Source organism: Nannobrachium achirus, assembly GCF_963921795.1.
Source record: "Nannobrachium achirus genome assembly, chromosome: 2".
Taxonomy (NCBI): Eukaryota; Metazoa; Chordata; class Actinopteri; order Myctophiformes; family Myctophidae; genus Nannobrachium; species Nannobrachium achirus.
This window is the reverse complement of record NC_137811.1, coordinates 16,952,631-16,976,065: the sequence shown is the minus strand read 5'-3', so window position 1 is coordinate 16,976,065 and position 23,435 is coordinate 16,952,631. Positions and strand designations below refer to the sequence as shown.

At 42.3% G+C, this 23,435-nt stretch overlaps 1 protein-coding gene across 1 annotated transcript; it reads left to right on the top strand.

Annotated features, from left to right (window-relative positions):
* Window positions 1–1,599: 1,599 nt before the first annotated feature.
* slc50a1 (solute carrier family 50 member 1) lies at window positions 1,600–20,134 on the top strand. The gene is made up of 6 exons (XM_080738265.1): window positions 1,600–1,759; window positions 8,258–8,335; window positions 12,049–12,172; window positions 14,832–14,993; window positions 18,824–18,943; window positions 19,542–20,134. Exons 1-6 carry the CDS (start codon window positions 1,692–1,694, stop codon window positions 19,647–19,649), a joined length of 660 nt encoding a protein of 219 aa, XP_080594391.1. The 5' UTR covers window positions 1,600–1,691; the 3' UTR covers window positions 19,650–20,134.
* Window positions 20,135–23,435: the final 3,301 nt, after the last annotated feature.

Sequence of the window (23,435 nt, the reverse complement as noted above, 5' to 3'; positions counted from 1 at the left end):
TGCCTTCTGTTAGCCTTTGTCCCCACCCTTTAATGCAAACCCCAATATACCTGTTGTCATGTTGTCATAGGACCCGTTTTGACCATCTGTTTGCCTTCTGTTAGCCTTTGTCCCCTGCAAACCCCAATATATGGAGATCTCTGCACACACAGTACCGGTTGCGGAAAACTCTGAGCTCCGCATTCGGGGATTCATTTTATGCCCATATCTGGAGAACGCGCGTGCCGGTGGGAAGAACGGTTCTCGAGATTCACATACATACATACACATTCACAGAGATTTTTTGTTGACTCCTGGCGTACGTGATGTCAGAGCCTTTTATGAAGTGATGTCACAATGAGTCAGCGATTGTGCCGATTTCCTCAGGAACAGCCTGATGTTAACAATCAGCTCCGCATAAGGAGATTCCGAACGTTTCGCGCCGCTTCGGGAAAACCGCATTTTATGCCCATATCTGGAGAACGCGCGTGCCGGTGGGAAGAACGGTTCTCGAGATTCACATACATACATACACATTCACAGAGATTTTTTGTTGACTCCTGGCGTACGTGATGTCAGAGCCTTTTATGAAGTGATGTCACAATGAGTCAGCGATTGTGCCGATTTCCTCAGGAACAGCCTGATGTTAACAATCAGCTCCGCATAAGGAGATTATATCTGGAGAACGCGCGTGCCGGTGGGAAGAAGGGTTCTCGAGATACGCGGATTACATACATACATACACATTCACAGAGATTTTGTGTTGACTCATGTGGCGTACGTGATGTCAGAGCCTTTTATGAAGTGATGTCACAATGACTCAGCGCTTGCGCCGATTTCCTCCGGAACAGCCTGATGTCAACAATCAGCTCCGCATAAGGAGATTCCGAACGTTTCGCGCCGGTTTCGGAAAACCGCGAGTCGGGTCGGGTCGAGGCCCGGCACTGCACTCCGCGCGGCGGCGGGGAACGCGCGTGCCGAATCTGAAGCCGGTGGGACGAACGGTTCTCGAGATACGCGGATTACAAACAAACAAACAGACAGACAGACAGACAGAGATTTGTCGCATTTATAGATAGATATGTACCCAATCGTGACTCTTAGACCATTGATATGGTCCATGTGAACTAGTTTGTTGAAGCTTATTCATTATGATGAGCGAGATCACGGCCGAGATCGCGGCCGTACCGGGCGATCGCCGTGTCGCGCACTGCGGACAGTTTTGAAAGCCACATTTAACATTCTCCACTGCACAAACTCCACCCCCGATAGCAAAAAGTGAATGTTTTTTTCTGGTTGGCCAGTCAGGGAGTCTCAGGGACCAATCAGAAGGCTGACAAACGGTCTATTCATCAATACAATGCAATAATGCATTACCATTTATGGCAGTACATTTCTCTATTGTGTTTCACCGTCAAAATAAAAAGTAATAGTATAGCTAAACCCCTCCTCCACAAAACGCACACTCCGCTCATTGGCTATTTGGACCTGTCAATCATGCCCCGCTAGACGTCTCGGCGTTTCTCCATTGGCGCACGCCACCCCCGCCCACCCGCCCGCTCGGCCAATGGGAGCCGCGGAGCCCCAGGCCACTGATTACAAACACGGAAATAACACGAACGGCGGAGCCTCTCTGCTTTTTTATTTCTCATCATAGTTCTTCATATTTCAACAATAACAGACAGTCATTTAACACAGCTCCGTGTTGTTCCATGGAGCTGCTGCAGCTGTTATCATGGGCGTGCATCGTGTTCACCGTCGGGATGTTCTCCACGGGACTGTAAGTTGTGAACAAAAAGTAAACACCTTTTTTTAAACGGTCGTACCAGGGTGTCGCAACCACTGATCTACAAGCTGATCGGGTGTGATGCTGTTGTGGTCTGGAGAGTGAAATGAAGCTTTGTTTGTTTGTGTTCAGTGCATGGTTTGTGTCAGACGTGAGGCTCCAAACACCGAGGCGTGTACAATATAAGCCTGATCTGTGTGAATAAAGACAATCTGATAGAGCCAAGTAGCCAACTCTGTCGAATGGACCACACATCTGATAAAATAATCATAAATCTGATAGAATGAACCAGTCTGATAGAATTAACTCAATCTCTTAGAACACAAGCCCAATCTACAGTGATTCTTTATAATTCCTATGTGTGAGAGAGAGATATGGATGGATGGATGGATGGATAGAGATAGCTACAAATAGCCAATATAGCCTATAGATAAATAGAGATATAGAATAGATAGCCTCTCTATGTAGAGATAGATGGCCTATATATAGATTATATAATATAAATTCTGACTGGATTATTGTTAGATATGGTCTCATGTAGACTACTTTAGTTATAGAGATAACATGTCTGTCTGTTTTATGCAATTTTAGTGAAGCTCTGATCAAATTGGACATTCTGGTACCTTCTCTAGTCTTTATTTGATGAATGATTGATGGTCAATCTGACTCAATCACCATTATTACTTGCATGTAATCACGGTGAAGACGAACTATCCATCTTTTAGCTTGGAACCCCCTCAAGGACACCTGGGGGTCCCTGGACCCCACGCTGAGAACCAATGTGGTCTGTGGTGGAATAAAGCCTGACTCAGCAGGCTACTCACTATGCATCTTCATCTGTGGCACGTTGAGGACAGAAACTGGACAAAATAATCATTCTCATATTATGAGTGGAATGAAAAATATCATACATAGTGTTGCTTTCCGGCACAAACCTCTTAGTTCCATATTTTAACAGTTTGTGTTTTCGTAAACTAATGCCCTACTTGTTCTCCCTACATGAGTCTAAAGCCTCAATACAGGTATCAAAAGTAGCAAGCTCGAAACGCAGCGAGACGCAACACATTTTGTGCTTGTAGATCTGTGACTTTTGCTATTTTTGAAATCGAATTCTGAAAAATAACAGTTTTGAACATATGAGGTTTCCACCCGACAGAGACGATATGCATATAGCATAACATTGCTGTCGGGACTCGGGTGGAAACCTTGTATGTCCAAAACCGTTCCTTTTGGATTATCATTTCACCCACTTAGACCTGAGGCCGATTTTTAAAACGCCTTTAATGTTTTCTGAAAAACCTGATGGAAGGGCATAAGAATGTATGTATGTAAGAATTCCTAAAAAATCTAGTCTAAAAATAATATAACGTTGTGAAAATTGCAAATCGCTGTCACATCGAGACACATTGTGAGCATGTAGATCTGCTGTGTGTTCGCTACTTTTGTGTGATGCTCTATGATGAAGAAGCATTCATTTCTGGGGCAAAACAACAGTTAAAATATGGAGGTTTCTGCCAGACAGCAACAATAGGTTTAAATTAAGTAATATGTTTTAGTTAAAACAATTTTGTTGTTAAAAGGTTACTTAAGGCATCATATTCTGTGATATAATTGCTATATACTGTGTTTGTTCAGTAACAGATGTCTCCCTGACTGTCTCTCAAGCTCTTTATTAAACAGAAAATACATGTTCTAGTGAATGGCCAAGTTTCAGCTCATCAGGAGGAGAGAGTAGCCATGTATCAGCTTCAGTTTGTTAGTGGTCCTCTCTCCTGATTGGATTAAGTTGGTATCCCAAACTGAAAAAGTTTTTTTTCCCTGCTTACTAAATAGCTAGAGACAATAATAGAGACAGGGAGAGTCCTGTTACTGAACAAACACTCTATAGTACTTTCAGAACATGAGAGCTACTGTATGTGCCACTACACTTTTACCCTTCCTTTTTTAAGATTAGTTTTCTTGGGCTTTTAACCCTTTATTGGATAGGACAGTAGGCTGACAAGAAATGGGGGGAGAGACGGGGAGTGACACGCGGCAAAGGTCGTCCGGATCGGGAATCGAACCAGCGACGCCGTCAGGCATCAATGCCTATGTAGTATGCGCCTGGACCATTCGGCCACCCTTCCTTTTTAAGAGGAGTTGCGCCTAGCTGTATACCTAAGGTGTAGCAGCCTATAATAATACAGTATAATACAGGACAGGATATAGAACATAGGCCTTTGTGCAAATGTTGTGCAGGTGAGACATATTGCTGCTGGCTTGTCACAATTATTACATAATCGCGCACACGTATGTTATCTTCATTATTTATCTATCAGTCAAGTTCTCCTCGACAATACGAAGGTAGGGCCCTTAGCCAATGAGGTGCAGCCAAAGGGTAGATCTTTATGCCCATACATGGTGTTTCATGAGAGCCCACACTGTTTCGTAGGAACAGTATTTCTAGTTATTTGAGATATTTGCAGTCATTTTCAAAAACGTTAAAGGATAGTGGGAATAGCAGATCTACAACTTCAAAACATCATGTGATGCATTTTGAGCTATCTATCTATATCTTGGTTATTCACATTATTCATTTTTTGAAGCATAAAGTTTGCGAAGCCTAAAACAGAAATGTTCAACGGCAGAAAAGCAATTACATCGTTAATCGCATTTATTTCAGCGACAATTGATCGCCATGTAAGATGTCATAATCGTGACACCCTTAATTTCACAGCCTGCACGCACATATACGCACTATTGCGCAAGAGCGGCGCAGCCTGAACGCACATATACGCACTTTTTTTTTTTTTTTTTTTTTAAACTTCAAAACCTTCCCCAACGTCTGACATTGTTTGGAGTGAACCACATCAAAGGAAAGCCTCAAATCACCAGCCCAAACACAAACCAGCTGTCTCAGATCAGAGAAAATCACATCACATTACCACAACAATCACCAGACACAAGAGATGTGGGAACCGTCTTGGCATTCTAGCCGAGTGAGAGCAATTGAGATGGCTGATTGATAAAAAGAGAGAGAGAGAGAGAGAGAGAGAGACACTGAGAGACACTGTGTGTGTGTGTGTGTGTGTGTGTGTGTGTGTGTGTGTGTGTGTGTGTGTGTGTGTGTGTGTGTGTGTGTGTGTGTGTGTGTGTGTGTGTGTGTGTGTGTGTGTGTGTGTGTGTGTGTGTGTGTGTGTGTGTGTGTGTGTGTGTGTGTGTTTGAGGAGAGGAAAAAAGAGAAAGAGCTAGTATCTTTTTTTTTCAACTTCAAAGCCTTCCCCAACAGCTGACATTGTTTGAGGTGTTCATCACAGTAAAGTCTCAAATCACCAGCCCAAACACAACAAACTGTCTCAGATCACAGAAAAACACATCATAATTATATTTACCTTTTGTATAGTCCCCATAGTTTGTAGTAGTAACAGACAGTAGTAAAAGTAAGAACCATGACGATCCAGTAAAACTTTTTGTAACGGCTGTAGAAGTAGTCCTCAGTAGTATACTAAAGCACTAAACTAAACCCCCCCCCCCCCCAAACACATGGCTGCTCCTTGCCGTGAATGCCGTACATCCAGCTTCCCCAACAGCTGACATTGTTTGAGGTGATCGTCACAGTAAAGTCTCAAATCACCAGCCCAAACACAACAAACTGTCTCAGATCACAGAAAAACACATCATAATTATATTTACCTTTTGTATAGTCCATCCATAGTTTGTAGTAGTAACAGACAGTAGTAAAAGTAAGAACCATGACGATCCAGTAAAACTTTTTGTAACGGCTGTAGAAGTAGTCCTCAGTAGTATACTAAAGCACTAAACTAAACCCCCCCCCCCCCCCCCCCCCAAAACACATGGCTGCTCCTTGCCGTGAATGCCGTACATCCAGCTTCCCCAACAGCTGACATTGTTTGAGGTGATCGTCACAGTAAAGTCTCAAATCACCAGCCCAAACACAACAAACTGTCTCAGATCACAGAAAAACACATCATAATTATATTTACCTTTTGTATAGTCCATCCATAGTTTGTAGTAGTAACAGACAGTAGTAAAAGTAAGAACCATGACGATCCAGTAAAACTTTTTGTAACGGCTGTAGAAGTAGTCCTCAGTAGTATACTAAAGCACTAAACTAAACCCCCCCCCCCCCCCAAACACATGGCTGCTCCTTGCCGTGAATGCCGTACATCCAGCAATCCCAGGCCTGGGGAGGACGGTCATGTACCAAATCACCATGGTAACACAAGGTAACAAGCTGATTGGCCACACAATGGTAACCATGGTGATTTTAGTCATTCCAGGGCCCAGGACGAGAGAGAGAGTGTAGCAGACTCTCTATGTCTCTCGACCACTCGCTCTGCCACACCTCTCTCTCTCTCTTGCTCTAATTTCCCTCTCTCTCTTTCTCAGTAAGCGGTCTTTCACTCCCCGTGTCTCTATGTCTCTCGACCACTTGCTCTGCTACACCTCTCTCTCTCTCTTGCTCTAATTTCCCTCTCTCTCTCTCAGTAAGCAATCTTTCACTCCCCGTGTCTCTATGTCTCTCGACCACTCTCTCTCTCTCTCTCTCTCTCTCTCTCTCTCTCTCTCTTTTTTTTCCGCTAGACCCAACTTTATTAGAATAAACCTTTGATTGATTGATTGAAGACTTTATTAGAAGTTTGCATAGGAAAAGGTACAGTTTCATGACGGTACAGTTCACTGGTACAAGGTCTACTAAAAGGAGATCCATGAAAAGACTAAGCTTATTTCCACTGGAAACCATTGAAGTAGGCCTATCTCATATAACATTGAATGACAGACAAATACAGCCGTGATACAAGAGAGAAAGTTGGAGAGAGAGAGATTGATTGATTGATTGATTGATTGATTGAAGACTTTATTAGAAGTTTGCATAGGAAAAGGTACAGTTTCATGATGGTACAGTTCACTGGTACAAGGTCTACTAAAAGGAGATCCATGAAAATACTAGGCTTATTTCCATAGTAAACCATATATCTCATATAACATTGAATGACAGACAAATAGAACACAGTACTATGCAGTAGATATGTAAAGAAAAACAAAAAAGAAAACAGTAAGAGTAAGTAAGAGTAAGAGTGCACGTGTGCGTGCGCATGCCCATGTTCGCGTGCACATGCATGTTGTTGCACGTTGCAGAGGGGGGGGGGGAGAGAGAGAGAGAGAGAGAGAGAGAGACAGTGACACAACGTAAACTGTTTTCGATGTGTGTGCACGCTCGTGCACGTTGCGTGCTCGTGTGTTTATTGCTGTAAACTCAAGACATGCATCAGACTGCATTCTGAGATAGACAGCGCCGCCGTGTGGATGACAGGCGTGCCTGCATCCACTGCTAGGTCTATTGTCCACATAACTTGAGGGATTGAGCTGAAATGTGCCTTTATACTTGAAAAGTCTGTAAAACACGTATTTGTTTACCCATTTGTTTGAAAACATACTGCCTGATGCATCATTGAAGCCAAAAATAGAAGGCTGAAAAGAGTTATGTTTGATAGCATCCTTTCGAAAACATGTATTCAGAGAGCTGTTTTGGTGATTACATCGCCTACAAACAGCCCTATTTCTAAACAATAGAAAATGATAGCAACTTACTACTTGGTGGATTTGTAAAGAGGGCGAATTGATCTTTCCATAGGTATATGGAAGTTGGTATATTCACAGTAGAAAGAATAGATATTCTATTTATTATACTAAAAAGTCGTTTATCTCAGAATGTCTCCTCAAAAAGGCTGTTTTCATGCCAAAACCATGCTTTATAAAGTTGCCATTTACTAGACTATAGAACAAGATACAGATTTTCTAGTTTGATGTATCGGAAAGAGCGCGAGCAGGCCTTTCCAGTCATATGGGTGTGGTGTGCAATACACTCTACAGACGATGCGTAATCGTCCCCCAAAATGAGTGAAAAATCCGGCAGTAGAGACTTAGAGCCAGAAATAAGGGGGCTGTGAAAGAGTTAAAGACAAGTAGTCCACATAAGAGAAAGCTTCCATTTCAAAATGATCAATGGTGATGATACATTTGGTTGATGGTGGCCAGAGTCTTAAACCAAAATCTATGGCACATGACACCGTCGTAAGACATAGTATAATTTGATTGTCCAGAAAGTCCCTGTGTTTTGCGTCGCGCTGTCCAACTCAACGGAGATGAGAGGATGATAATGATGATAAATCAATGGACATTTTTAGAGGTGTTGGTGGTGATGTACTTCCCCTGTTCATTCTTTTGCCAGCTGCAGTTTCTGTGCACTGGAATGCATGGATGGACACGCACGTGCCACACACTGGCATGCACACACACTCCTGTAGAGGATGTGGCTTGCTTACTTAGACAAAATAGTAATACGTGTGTGTGTGTGTGTGTGTGTGTGTGTGTGTGTGTGTGTGTGTGTGTGTGTGTGTGTGTGTGTGTGTGTGTGTGTGTGTGTGTGTGTGTGTGTGTGTGTGTGTGTGTGTGTGTGTGTGTGTGTGTGTGTGTGTGTGTGTGTGTCAGGACGGACCTAAAGAAGATGAGAGCGACAAAGAGTGCTGACAATGTCCAGTTCCTGCCATTCCTCACCACCTGCCTCAAGTAAGTGTGTGTGTATTGTTGATGATCTATGCATGTAAAAACATGTTTTTCAGCAAATATCTTAGTTATGCCAACAATGAAAAAACATCACACATAAAAAAAAGGAAAAACCCTGATGCTTTCATTCCCACTTCAGATGTGAATGCAGAGTTGCATAAATCAGACTAGGTTGAGAGGGGGGACATTAATGAAACCAAACTAAACTTTTTTTTGAGCACTGCTCCTGGAAGGAGCTAAGCTCGAACATCTGGCTTTGTTTGGTTCCGGTCCGGGCCCCCACAAATGTGAAGCGTGGCCTACATCTGGCCTAGATACGGCCTACATCTTGGCACAAACGGCTCAAAGTTTGTTGTACGCCCAGGGTCCCATTGGCCAAGCTTGAAGCTTCACAGGACGCGCTGTGATTGGCATGCGGGACGCTTGATGAAATTTACACATAAATGGCACTGCTCACTTCACACTAGGTGTGATTTTTGTTAGGTTAAAGAGTTTTATAATGGGTCAAACTAGCAATAGAAGATCTATTGCTTAACCCTTTAAGACCTGAGGACGATTCTTCGAAATCAGTTATTTCTCTGACTTTCAAGATTAAAAAAAAAAAGTTTAAAAATAGCAGATCTACAAGCTACAAGCTTGTACATCTGCTATTTTTTAATAGCCAATGCAAACATCTAAAATGACACAGATGCTTTCCCGTTTGTTATCGGTTTGAATGGGTCAAACTAGCATGAATAGAAGACATGTCATCTGGCTGTGTGTCATAGAATAGACAGAAGCCCAGAACATGTGTAGCATGAATATACTTACTGTAAGCATCATAAGTCTACATATATTGTGCTAATAGTTTAGGAAACAGAGCGCCTTTTTTTGGTGTGGTGGACTCCTTTCACGCTGCATAGGGCTGTCACGATTATGACATTTTACATGACGATTAATTGTCACTCAAATAATTGCAATCAACGATTTAATTGTGTTTTTGTCATTGACAATTACATTTCTGTTTTGCCTCTAGACTTTAAAGTTACACATGGCAGATATGACACATATCTAAACATACAATGAAATAACTTTAAAAAGAACATTGATAGTGGAAATAGCCGATCTACTTGTAGATCTGCTATTTCCACTATTTCTTTGAAATATATGAACATTTTTCAACATGGAAACGATTAGACGATTATGCAATAATTGTGACAGGCCTAGCTGTATCACAGATTGAGAGACGGCCAAACAAACATTCTGTACACTGTTAACCACGTTCAGAGCAAGTGGGGAAAGCGGCTTATACAGTTTGTGCATGCATGCATGCTCTCTGTCACATCAGCTGAATGTCACAGTTAGAGGTCTTCACAGGTTCAAAATGACACACCCTAAAGTAAAAAGAAATTCATTTAGAAATCTGATTAGATCCGAGATGATACAGATTCTGTATTCCAAAACCAACCCAGGTGAGGTCCGAGACAGGTTGGGTATTTTATGGACATGGCAAAACCCAACATTTAATGCTGTTAAAAATGCAGTTTTGGCTAGGGTGCAAAACAGCATTTGCTCACCCCTGTCCGCCCTCAAGGAGGTTGTGGGTTCAAATCCACTGTGCTGCATCCGTCGGGCGTCTATGCGAACACAATTGGCCTTTGTTCAGGGCAATTGTTAGGGGAGGCCAGGAGAGGGAAGCCGGCCAGGGAGGGTGATATCGGTCACTGCATATACTCCTACAGGGCTGGGGCGGCACCTGTCAGCACACCCAGCAGGGAGTGTTACTTGGGCCGGAGGAGTAGTCCTCCCGGTGGGGCCTCCTCACTGGCAGGTGAGTCTGTAGGATACAGCAGTGGTTCTCAACCTTTTCAGGCCGCGACCCCCAAAAACAATCATATTTCAACTGGGGACAATTGATTGGCATACAATTGGGGAGAAAAAAAGGTAAAATAATTGGCTACTCTAAATGTAGGGGGAAAAATCACATCTAGTGTGAAGTGAGCGTGTGCTATTTATTCATTAATTTCATTAAGGGTCCCACGAAGCTTGGCCAATGTGACCCTGGGCGTATAACAAACTTTGGATAAAGCCAGATGTGAGCATCGGCTATTTTCACAATTTCTGCCTCTTAATATTTGACAATTTTGCCAATGTTGAAGCTTGGCTCCTTCTACAGTAGGAGCACCGCTCAAAGAATGCTGTTTTACCAGTAGTGGAGAGTGATAGGCTATTCCAGTCTGGCAGCAGCTGTCAGTTTTGCATTCCTGTATCTTATCAAGTAGGCACATTATGGCTCTTCAAATGGAATGGCATTCACAAAGAAAACCTTTTGCCTCATAGTTAACTGTTATGCACATTTGTTTTGAAAAGGACCCATTTCTTAACAGTTTAATCTCCTCAAATATTCAGCCAGCTCAGCCTTTTTACCCCTTTTTTTGCGCTGATGTCTGATCCTAGGTCAGCCTAATCGTCACACAAGTACTTAACCACTTGAACCCTAGCATCCCCTAATAGGGATGCTGGGGTTCAAGTGGTTGCCATAAATAGCTGACCTGAAAAGCGACTATTTCTGCCAAAGAGATTTGGTGTAGTTTGAAAGAAAAAAAAGCATGCAGAAGTACAGTTGCAACTCAGGTCCATTTCACTAGTAAAGAGGGTTTAAATGGTTAATGTGTTGCACATAACCACTCAACAGCCTTGCAGCCATGCAGACCTATGCAAATGTTAAAGGTTGTCATTTAGATGGCATGTTATTTAGACTAGTTTAGTTGTTTACCCAGTATTCTATTGATTCTATACTGTCAATGTACAGATTATTATTTTGATGATATATTGTGTAGACCAGGGGTCTTCAACAGGGGGTCCGGGACCCCTATGTGGTCCTCAGAGTTACTACATGGGGTCCTTCAAATCTTCCAAACCTTTTTATATTAACAACGTAGATTGGCTATTTTTGGCAAAGAGGTTTGGTGTAGTGAAGAAAAAGAGCAGAGCAGACTAAGTACAGAGTAAAAGGTCAAGTTTATTAGGTAATGACAGCTCAAGTGGTTAAATATTTGGAAACACAAATTGACATGAATCCAAAATACACAATGATGATTGTGGTGTCAAACAATGAAACTATATGGAATCTATGAAAGGTTGTGGGGGTCCCTGCTTCATCTCTCTCAGTTAAGGGGTCCTTGGCCTGAAAACGTTGAAGACCCCTGTTGTAGACTGATGCTAGGTTCTTGGTTTCCCTGTGTTTACCTTGCTTATTGCAACACGCTCTGGACAAAGAACGTCTGCTAAATTACTCAATTGTACATTGTATTTATAAACCATGGACCCGATCACATTCAGGTATGGGGTAGTACAGGGTTTCCTAAACCATTTTTGGCTCGGGGCACCCCTATAAATATTTCTTTCATCCGAGGCACCCCTACATTATATTCATAAATTTCCCTCCCAGCACCTTATAGTTATGGCATATTTTAGCGATTTTGTTTGCGAGGAAAACGTTGAGATAATAGCCATTTTGGTTAGAACTGACTGAAAATAACTTTGTACTTAAAGTTTAAAATGATACTATATTTCCAATATCGAAATAAATTCCAAATATTATCAAATTATCTCACGGCACCCCTGGACAGCCATCACTGCAGGCACTGTGTTTTTCAGTTCGAGTGGCCCAGAGAAGACCTCTAGTCACATGGTGTGCCTGTTTGAATGTTCTAACAGTCCTCTGATCTCCGCAGTAACCTGGGCTGGTTGTATTATGGGATGCTGAAGAGAGACAGCACCCTGGTCCTGGTGAACACCATTGGAGCCTTGCTGCAGTTCCTGTACATCACCTCCTACCTCTACTACAGCAAACACAAGGTCACAACACCACCCATAACACCTCCTACCTCTACTACAGCAAACACAAGGTCACAGCACCACCCGTAACACCTCCTACCTCTACTACAGCAAACACAAGGTCACAACACCACCCATAACACCTCCTACCTCTACTACAGCAAACACAAGGTCACAGCACCACCCGTAACACATCCTACCTCTACTACAGCAAGCATAAGGTCACAACACCACCCGTAACACCTACCGCCGATACCACAGAAAACACGAGGTCACAACAGTCAGTGGCTGTGGACGATAATCGCTATTATCGTTTATCGCGATGCAAAACCGGTCACAATAATTGCATCGCTGAGAATCAGAGATTTTAATCTATGGTGAAATTGTCCTCTCCGTCATACACTAGGATGAATTGGCTTTTGTTGAGATGCAAATTCAGTACCCTTTCACCAACCCCACCTAAGGTATGGGCACTGATGACACAGAAGAGAAGAACACGCCCACAGCGAACCCGGGACTATTTTTCAAGCATCATTTTATTATGACGATAATATCGTTAATCACAATAATTCTTGACACAATAATTCTTACCACAATAATTGCGTCATTTTCATATCGTCCCATCCCTTCCCCCAAATAATTGGCAAAACTAGATTGTAATTATATATAACCATGATTATTTTCTTTCATTAAAACCTTGGAAAAAGTTGTGATACTGATACATTCCTAAATTAAGACCAAACAGTAGGGCTTGGGACTGGATCCTTGCTGCAATAAAAGAGTCTGTAGTCAATGACACAATGTAGATCTGTGAAATGCATAGATCAGGGGTTCTCAAACTTTTTGATCTCACAACCCCATCTTAGTAGCAAACCTTTTTGGCGACCCCATCACCTATGGACTCGATGTATTGTATTTAACTCGCTCTTGTAACAAAAACACCCACAATGGCTCTTTTAAGCCTCCCGCGGCGCTCACATTGAACATAATTCTTCTGCCGTGTGTGTCTTGTGCTAATGCTTCGGTGTTGACTTATTGGAGGCGGAGTGGGTAGTCAAGTGGCCGTCCTCTTCATGTTGGTCACTTTAACTCTGTGGTTGGTGGCGACGACCGCACTTTCTTTTTTTTTTACCGTTTCTTGATAAAACTCTTTCTCTTTGGTTGCCAATACGCGACCCCAAAGGCACCTTCCCGCTCCCCACTTTGGGTTGCGACTTGCGACCTATAGTTTGAGAGCGTCTGGCATAGATAATAAATACCTGCTATTTATGCGAATGAGGGACTATAGCCGGTTTTCCATACCACTTTTTAGCCCGACACTACACAACACGACACGACACCGCACCGCACCACATTTTTTATGTAGGTTTTCCACTACAGAACCCCCCCCCCCCTCTCTCCTCCTCCCCTCTCCCCCTCCTCCCCTCCGCTCCCGAAAGAAATCGACGCCCCTTTCAACATACGGATACTCGGATCTTCTCAGTCTGTAAACACAACGGAGATGCTAACTTGCACTAATTATTTTTAGAGATGTGGTGGACAATGTTTTATGCCACACACTCACACAGGTCTTCATCGAGTCTTTACAACTATAGCGACGACTAACGTCGGGGTGAACATAGTCAAATAATAACTTTATTGGCCAAACTACACAAAGAAGAGTAGAGGCTAGTTGCGCTAGCATACATGCTAAGCTACAGTACAGTACATAGGCTACTGTAGATTCCTTTCCCCATTCAACACGGAGATGTGGTGGACAATGTTTTAGATGCCACACACTCACACAGGTCTTCATCAAGTCTTTACAACTATAGCGACGACTAACGTCGGGATGTTCATGGTCAAATAATAACTTTATTGGCCAAACTACACAAAGAAGTAAGCTAATGTAGAGGCTATGCTAGCGCAGCAACAGTACAGTAGATGTAGGCTACGTAGATTCGTTCCCCCATTCAACACATGCAGTTACAAATACAAACAGGAGACATCTCACTGACATCTCATCTATATAAAATAACGTATTGCCGACGCATTTGCCGTTGATAATTGCGACTCGCAACGATATAGCCTATGTCCACTGTTTGTGTTGGTTAATGTTCTTGGTGCTTCGTGGCATCTCAACTGCAGGGCTGGGGAACACAATTCTGCCTCAGATATATAAAACAAACAGGCTTTGCTTTTATATTTGATTTGCAGCCGTGACTGCATACTAAAATCTGTCTCAAGTTGTTGTGTTGAAAGACACAGCTCTGCCGTGAGACTGTCTCTGACCAATCAGTATCAGCAGCGTGTATACGTCACTGATTTGGCCTCACTTAGCCCAGGCCGGACCACCTCAAGAGTGGAGCCGTTATAGTACCACGTTAAGTACCACTTTCACACCACTCTACCCAGTTCCTTGTAGTGGAAAACCTGACACAAGTGGGCGGTGTGGTGTGTGGAGTGGTGTGGAGTTGGGCCTGTGGAAAACCGGCTTTTGACTGGCTATTATGAATTCTTGCTGCATTTGCTGTTTACATGTGTGTGTTGCAGAGATGTGTTCTATCTGGTGTATGTGTACTCACTGTGTGTGTGTGTGTGTGTGTGTGTGTGTGTGTGTGTGTGTGTGTGTGTGTGTGTGTGTGTGTGTGTGTGTGTGTGTGTGTGTGTGTGTGTGTGTGTGTGTGTTTGTGTGTCACAGAGGCGTGTGTACTCCCAGACGCTGTGTGCCTCAGCGGTGCTGTCGGCCGGCTGGTTGTACTTCGTGGTGCTCCTGCCTCCGGGAGAGTCTCGTCTGGACCAGCTGGGACTGACCTGCAGCCTGGTGACCGTCAGCATGTACATGTCCCCTCTCACCGACCTGGTACAGCACACACACACACACACACACACACACACACACACACACAGATTTGGGTCATGAATATCATAAAAATGTACACATTGTTGATATCGGGTGGAAACCTCATTATGTCGAATACATTTACCCCTATTCGTGGGTTTCAGCTGTAGTCCTACACCGGCCATCTTGAGGACCAACACAGGTGTCTGATTGTTCTATGTCAGTCAGACAAATTGAAACACCTGTGTTGGTCCTCAACATGGCCGTGTAGGACTAGACATGAAGGGGAACACACCAGCCGTGGACGGCAGGCGTGGGTCTGCCTCCTCGCCCGCCGCTCCGACACACCGCTGTTCTATTTCTCGGCGCTGCCACGCGATGAAAAATGTTTTCCCCACAAGTTGGTGCTTACACGCGGCACTTAACACATGTCAATACTGCGATGCTACGCTGCGCAGCCACCCGCAGCCGGTGTGTGCTCCCCTTGAAACCCATGAATACGTAACTATACCTCTCAGTCCTGGGAACCCATTTTGGGGTAGTTGTTGCTTTGTACATTACATAGTAACATACGTTTTTTTTTTATTATTATTTTTTTTTTATATTTCCCCTCACATCTGTATACAAATTACATCCTGCACATAATTCTATATTCATGCAATCTCCCAACTCTGACTGGGGTGGCAGGTGGGTACCTGGATGATAGGTGGCCTCTAATGATCATTACATCCTGTGAAAGAAAATATTTCTAAAGAAAAAAAGTATAGCCTATGGACAGTCACAATCAGTTGTAATATTGAATATTTAATGTGGTGTCATAATTAAACTTAATGTTGATATGGCACGCTATCAAGAAAATGAAGAGATGGCAAACAGCAGCTCTAAAGCCTCAAGATCTGCCATTTGATGTATTTAAATAATAATAAAAATGGAAGATTTTGAGGTTTTAGATCTGCCACGTTTGCTACTATTGTGTAGTAGGGCATTCATTTACAACAACAAAAAACGGTTGAGATAAGAGGTTTCTACCCGACTGCTCTCTGTCCGTCCACCTGTCTGTCTATTTATGTACCGTACAAAATGTTCTTCTGTGCAGCACACAGCTTTCTACCAGTGTATGTGTACAGTACATCTGTCTCTCTGTTCATATCTCATCCTGTTTCTCTCCTCCTCTCTCCACCCCCCATCGGTGTGATTCTCCTTAATGTTTCCTGTCTTTCTTCCTCCGCTCCGTCTCTTCCTGTTGTTCGGGGTCTGTTTGTGTCTTCTGTCTCCTTGGCGACGCTCTTTTGTTGTCCTCTGTCTGTGTTTGATGTCTCATCACATGCAGCGGGCCTGTCACAACTAGTACACAGTCGTCTGGTCGTTATTATGTCAGATAAAACAATCCTAATTATTTTGCGTTATCGTCATGATCTTCATGAAAGTTCATACATTTTCAACGGTAAACAATATAAATGGTATCAGCGTATCGCAGCACGTTGTCAGCTTGTAGATCGGCTGTTTCCACTTTACATATTTTATATTGTTATGTCAGTCATTTCTCTCTATATGTAAGTTAATTGTTATATCTGCCCTTGTAATGTGCAGTAGGTGCAACAACGCAGTGCCAGGAAGTGATGGTGCAGAATACAGATATCTTAGGACAACCACTGGAACTGGTTTATCTTGATTGGTGCTAATATATGATAATTATGGTGGTTCCATTCTCAAACCTAATGCTGCATTCACACTGAGAGAAGCCAAGCTAATGGTTTGCTTGGTAATTCAATGTATTCTCTATGCAAACCAGCTTTTAAAATTTCCAAGCTTTTTTTCCAGCTTGGAAATTTTAAAAGCTGGTTTGCATAGAGAATACATTGAATTACCAAGCAAACCATTAGCTTGGCTTTTCTGTATGTGAATGAGGCATTAGAGTTTGAGAAGGAAAAATATGCTTTTTCCCCCACTGGGATGTGACTCAAGTTATGGACGTGATGAAATTATGTAATTGTTGATGTTAGTTCTTGATTTATCTGCCTACAATTGCTGGTTGTCCTAAGATATCTTGACTGATTGATTGATTGAAGACTTTATTAGAAGTTTGCATAGAAAAAGGTACAGTTTCATGGCGGTACAGTTCACTGGTACAAAGTCAACTAAAAGGAGATCCTACACAAGCACTTGGCTTATTTACACAGGAAACCATTGAAGTATCTCATTTAACATTGAATGACAGACGGATAGCACAGTACTATGCAGTAGATATATCAGGAGAAAATAAAATAAAAAAAAGAGAAAGAAAAACAGTGCAAAAACAAATATGGATGGAGGATCAGGGGAGGGTAAGGCTGGGCTAGGTTTGTTATTGCCAGTTGCGAATGGCTGCCGCCTGTAAGTGGCTTTTCAGGGCGATTTTAAAGGATGCTAGGGAACCACACTCCTTTAAGGCCTTCGGTAAGGCGTAGGGATGGACATCGGTATCGGCCAATATAAAAAATCGGCAGGTATTATATCAAACCAGCCGAATCGGTGATCGGCAGGTCACTGACATAAAACCGTTTTTATGCCAATTGTGTCTATGGCACTGCACAGCATGATGCTCTGGTCCTGTGACTAAAGTAAAGATTAGCAAGTAGCAGCCAGTCTACTTAGTGGCAGCCTACAGAATACAGATGGTGCTGATTACTGCAATGTAAGGATATATTCCATAATCCTGTGTCAATGTCGTCTCCAAAAAGAAGGAGAGAAAAAAAAATCAGACGGCCATATTAGACTGGATATTGTCTGTGTTTTTGGATATTGTACTTGATTTGTGATTGCTTTGGCATTAGTGTTCTTCTAGCTTATTGGTACTCAAATTGAAGTATGTCTTGTAGGCCTACTTGGCCTGAAAAAAGGGTATTTGAGCAACCCTATTTTCTAGTTCTTAGCTAAAGAAATTGGTATCGGAAAAATCGGTTTTGGCAGGTCAGACCTTCTTAAAACCGGAGGATCGGTATCGGCCAAGAATTTTGCAATCGGTCCATCTCTAGTAAGGCGCACATTTTGGTGGTATAGCAGAAGAACGAGTTTGACCCTTTGAGTTGACTCTGGGTTGAACTAATCTGTGGCGCTGCCTCTGGTGTTGTAATTGTGGACGTCCTTAACGTCTGCACTGTAAATTCCTGACACTGCTTTGTTCCACCTACATTACATAGTTATCTCTGAGAGGGAACAAATGGAATCAACATAATTCTCTGCGGTAAACAAACACTCTGGCACCAATCAAGATAAACCAGTTCCAGTGGTTGATATCTACACCATCAATTCCTGGGCTGGCAATGCTTTGTTGCACCTACTGCACATTGCCCTGTTATTTTAGTAATGCCTGAAGAGGGTTATCTCTTGTGACCGAAACGTTGCTTCGCTTCTCTGAATAATGTTTTGCTCTTGTACCGTGCATGTTGGCATGCAGGCTTATTTTTATTGTTGATGTGCCTACTGTACGTACTAGGGATGTCACCGAATAATCGATTTTCGAATATTCGTTCGATTAATCAATATTCGATTTTAATATTTCATAATCGAAAATCGAAAAAATATTAATATATATATATATATATATATTTTTTTTAGAGCCACATTTATTTCGGTTCGGCTCTGTCTAAACTACAATATGACGAGGTGGCAGCTCCCCACACAAATTCCCCACACCTGCCATTTGATTATTTAGTCATTCCACTTTCCCCTGTCAGTTTGCACTCTTTAGACATTCTCCACAGGAAAACAACAAGCATTTTATTTGTGTGAATACGTTCTGCATCACAGCTTTAATTATCGTTAATTGATAATTGCGTGTGTATGTGTTGATCCTTTAAGTGTGTTTTCAGGTGGGGATAATTCGCAGCAGAAACCTGGAGTGTCTGTCCTTCCCTCTGACGGTCGCTACGTTCCTCACCTCCACCTCCTGGGTCCTGTACGGACACCAACTCAACGATTACTACATCATGGTGGGACACACACACACACACACACACACACACACACACACACACACACACACACACACACACACACACACACACACACACACACACACATTATTTGACACATTATTATTGACATATTTTCAGTTTAGTTTGAATTGGTTTGTGTGTTTTTTATACATTTTTATAATATAATAAATGAAATATTTTAATAAACTCAACTAAAATCACTGAATTAGTTTGAGTGTTCTTTTATACATTTATATTATAATAAATTAAATATTGTAATACAAACTCAACAAAACATCATAGCATTAAAAAATATTCACTGTTAAAAGTAGCTAACCTAACACATTGGCAGATTTCTTATCCACCTTTTAGTTTTGTGATGAAGTATCCACCAGTTTTAGTTTAGCTTGACTCACACCTGGTATACTTGGCCACGGAAGATTACTTATCGTGTGTGTGTGTGTGTGTGTGTGTGTGTGTGTGTGTGTGTGTGTGTGTGTGTGTGTGTGTGTGTGTGTGTGTGTGTGTGTGTGTGTGTGTGTGTGTGTGTGTGTGTGTGTGTGTGTGTGTGTGTGTGTGTGTGTGTGTGTGTGTGTGTGTGTGCACGTTCCAGGTTCCAAACACACCGGGTATTTTCACCAGCGTCATCCGACTCTTCCTGTTCTGGAGCTTCTCACCAGCCAATCAGAGCTTGCCATCCTTTAAACTCATCCAAATCTGAGTGGGCGGGGCCTCCTACCTGAGCAGGAGGAGGGAGAAGCAGCGATTGGTCGTCCGCGACGGGCAGGACTCAATGTCAGTTCTGTTTTTCTTTTCTATTTTTATCCAATGAAAAGGGCCGATGTGGAGAAACGAGCTCCTATTGGATAAAACTGAGCATTATCTGCTGAATGCATTTTGATAAACGGACAGTTTGCACGTTTCTTGGGAGGGTGAATAATGTTGTTAAATATTTACTCCAAACCAATTACTGTATAGCAAATAATAACAATGACATTCAGGCATCAACCTGGCTTCCATATTTTGGGTGAAAACTGTCAGCTACTAAACATTGTGCCATCCAACTATGTCCCAACGGTACTTACAGTATGTTGAACAGGAGATGAACTTTAAAAAAAACGTATGTTGAACAGGAGATGAACTTAAAAAAAAAAGTGTGGTCCAGGGACCCTCATGTGTCCTTGGGGTGGGGGGGGGGGGGGGGGGGGTTCAACTGGATCCTTACATGTCTGTAACTCTGAAAGTGTACACGTGGAACCAAAAGGACCCTTACAAGTCCATAAGCTCTTGAGAGTGTACGAAATGGTAACATGCTCTAATGGTACATTTGTACACGCTCAAGAGAGTGGTTCCTTGAAATGGAAAAACAAGTTTGAGAACCACTGCACTATTTAATAGGTTAGCCCCTCTTTAGTTAAGACATCCTTAGTCCACTAAAATTCTGAGGAATTTGGACTTCTCCTAATTTAATCAACAAATGCGTTCGCATCATGTAATCATACAGAGACCTCAGGTTGGTGAGGTTGAGAACTGTACATTCTAATGGTGATTTCACAGTTACTGTCTATTGGCCTATAGACTACAATGAAAGGGTTATATCAGATTATATCATATATCATATATATATTTTTATTATTATTTTATTTATATATATATATAAATAATAAGTGATCCCTGCATACTGACATGTCTGGTTACATCTAAATTGGGTTAGGGTATACTGTATATAACATCACACCAATGCAAAGACTTTAGGGCGGTCCTTCATAGCGGGATGGTATCAGGATTGCAATTAACTCATTTTGTGCCTGCGCTGTATTGCGCAACGCCCCCGTGCGTGCATGTGCACGTAATGACGTTCACGTGTCACATGACTATGGGCAGGAAGTTGTGAGACATCGTTATGCATAGGCTAAAGCTAATGTTAGCCGATCATTATTTGGCCATCTAGCCGTAAAAAGAGGTTGTTCTCTGCCATAAAAAACATACTTCAGAGATAAAGAAAGTTAAAGTCAGCATGATGCATTGGATTAAATGGAGAATGGATGGAATGGAAAATCTACAAGAGCTGCAAAGCTACAAAACAGTTGAGCTGGTTTCAACTTCCAATACAAAGCTACACATATGCTGTGTAGCTTTGTGTCTTTTGTATCTGCCAGGGTGAAGCATTATGTAGAGTGCAGGGTTCCCACGGTCATGAAATTCCTGGAAATATTTTGAAATTAGAAAAATATTTTTCCAGTTGGAATTTATCAAGGGTCCTGGAAGGTCCTGGAAAAAATATGCTATGCATTGTCTTTGGTTATTGATTGTGTTAATACCTCTGAAATGACAAATTAAACATGGGCCAAATTGTCAAATATATAGAGGCAGAAATTGTGAAAATAGCCGATCTACATGCTCACAACGCCTCGCAACGCGAGGCTTTGTGAGCATGTAGATCTGCTATTTTCACAATAGAACCGTGTTATACAAAATTCCTCAACTCTTAGTGTTCGTCAGGGTGCCGGGTCCCCAGTTAAAACATGATTATTTCGGGGGTCACGGCCTGAAAAGGTTGAGGACCACTGGCATACACTACCTGTCTTTGGGCATTGCTTATAGGAGCAAGCGACCTGTTATTGAGCTGAATTATTGTTATATAGTCCTGGAAATTGGGTTAAATATTCTGGAAAAGTTTGGGAAATGAATTGGCAAAAATGTGTGGGAACCCTGAGAGTGGCATGCTTAGAAGAAATTACAATTTAAGCATTTAGCAGATGCTCTTAATCCAGAGCGACTCACAATAAACATCAATAAACATCAATATATCAAATGTTATAGAAATAGTAGGCAAATCTAAGAAAAACGGTAGACCACGCAATAACAAATTGTAACGTAACATTTTTTAAATGCTATCTATTACATGTATGGTAATTTGACGGTAGGCGAGTGCTACGATAAGTGCTATGGGCTAAGGTTGAGTCTGAATAGGTGAGTCTTCAGACCATGGCACACAGGTTCTGCATGACTGCAGCGAGGTAAACGGGTGGGCCCGCGCCGAATCTCTTAGCATAGTTTCCCTTCTTCAGCTTGCGGTGGATGCAATTCACAGAAAGGGAAGGTCACACCGACCCAGGCAGAGCGGATGGTTGAAGTTTTTGTCTTGGATGCATACCGTGACTATTTTTTGGGGCTTTTTCATGCCTTTATTTGATAGGACAGTAGACTGACAGGAAATGGGAGAGATGGAGAGTGACATGTGGCAAAGGTCGTCCGGTTCGGGAATCGAACCGGCGACGCCATCAGGCATCAATGCCTATGTGGCAATGCCTATGTGGTAGGCCAGCAGGCCAATTTGGACCGCTAGTGGTCCCCGTACCAGACGTTGAAAACCAGCAAACTAATATACTTATGAGAGGATGGCCTCATTGGTTGCTGCAGTCTTTTCGACTGCAGTTTTAGCAAACACTACACAACACTACACCACACTGCACCACATAAAAATATCTACATTTCCCATAACACAAAGGTACCCCTATTGGTAAGAAACAAATTGGCCCTTTTTAACTATGATTATAATACACTATAAATTATTAATGTATTACTATGATACCTATAATACACTATAATAGAATATAATAGTGGTTATAACACAATAGCATCTATTATCATGTATTACAACTATATCCTGGCGGTCTAAATGAAAAGTCAGTGAGTGATCATTCATTATTAAAGTGTTTGGCCCTGTTTGGCCGAGCTCAGACCTAGATTGGATACTTATTAGTACCACGTTTAGTACCACTTCATACCCAGGTCCTTGTAGTGGAAAACCTGGCTCAAGTGGGTGGTGTGGAGTGGTGTGGTGTTGGGCCATGTCAGTGGAAAAGGGGCTTTGTAGGAGAAGTGTCTCATGTTTTCTAGTGCCTTATGGCCCAGCCAACAGGAAGTAGTTCCATCCGCGTCATCTCATTTGCTCGATGACTCATTCCGATAACCTTCGTTAGCTCTGCGTTGTTTCTAAAGCAACTGTTGACCAGTAACCAGGGTTACGCCTGATTTGTTCTTTGTCGTCCGACTATCGTGCGCCGGAAATAGCAGATCTTTTAGTGAGCTTGCAGATTGGCTTGCAGAGTATACATGTACAGTATAAGCACGTGCTACATGTGTTGTATAAATATGTATTGTAACCATGCATACAGCTTTGATGAGACCGTCATCACACGTTAGTATTTGACTTAAAGGGAGAGTAAGTGATATGTTTTGGTCCATATTCTTTTGTTAAAAAGGTGGTGCCATAGTTTTGTACTTTTTCTGGTTTTCATGTGTCAAGGAGGTTGACAGTATTTCATTAGACCCCCTGGTGTTGTTATGAGCAATTATGTATTCCCTTTGTGTTTTGGGTTTCTTCCTCGAGGCTGCCACCTTGTGGGTCAAAAGTGCCGATCCAAAAACTCAGAGTGACATCATATAATCATCCCCTCCCCTTTTACCATTCACCCAACACTGTGGGCGTGGCTAACTTCAG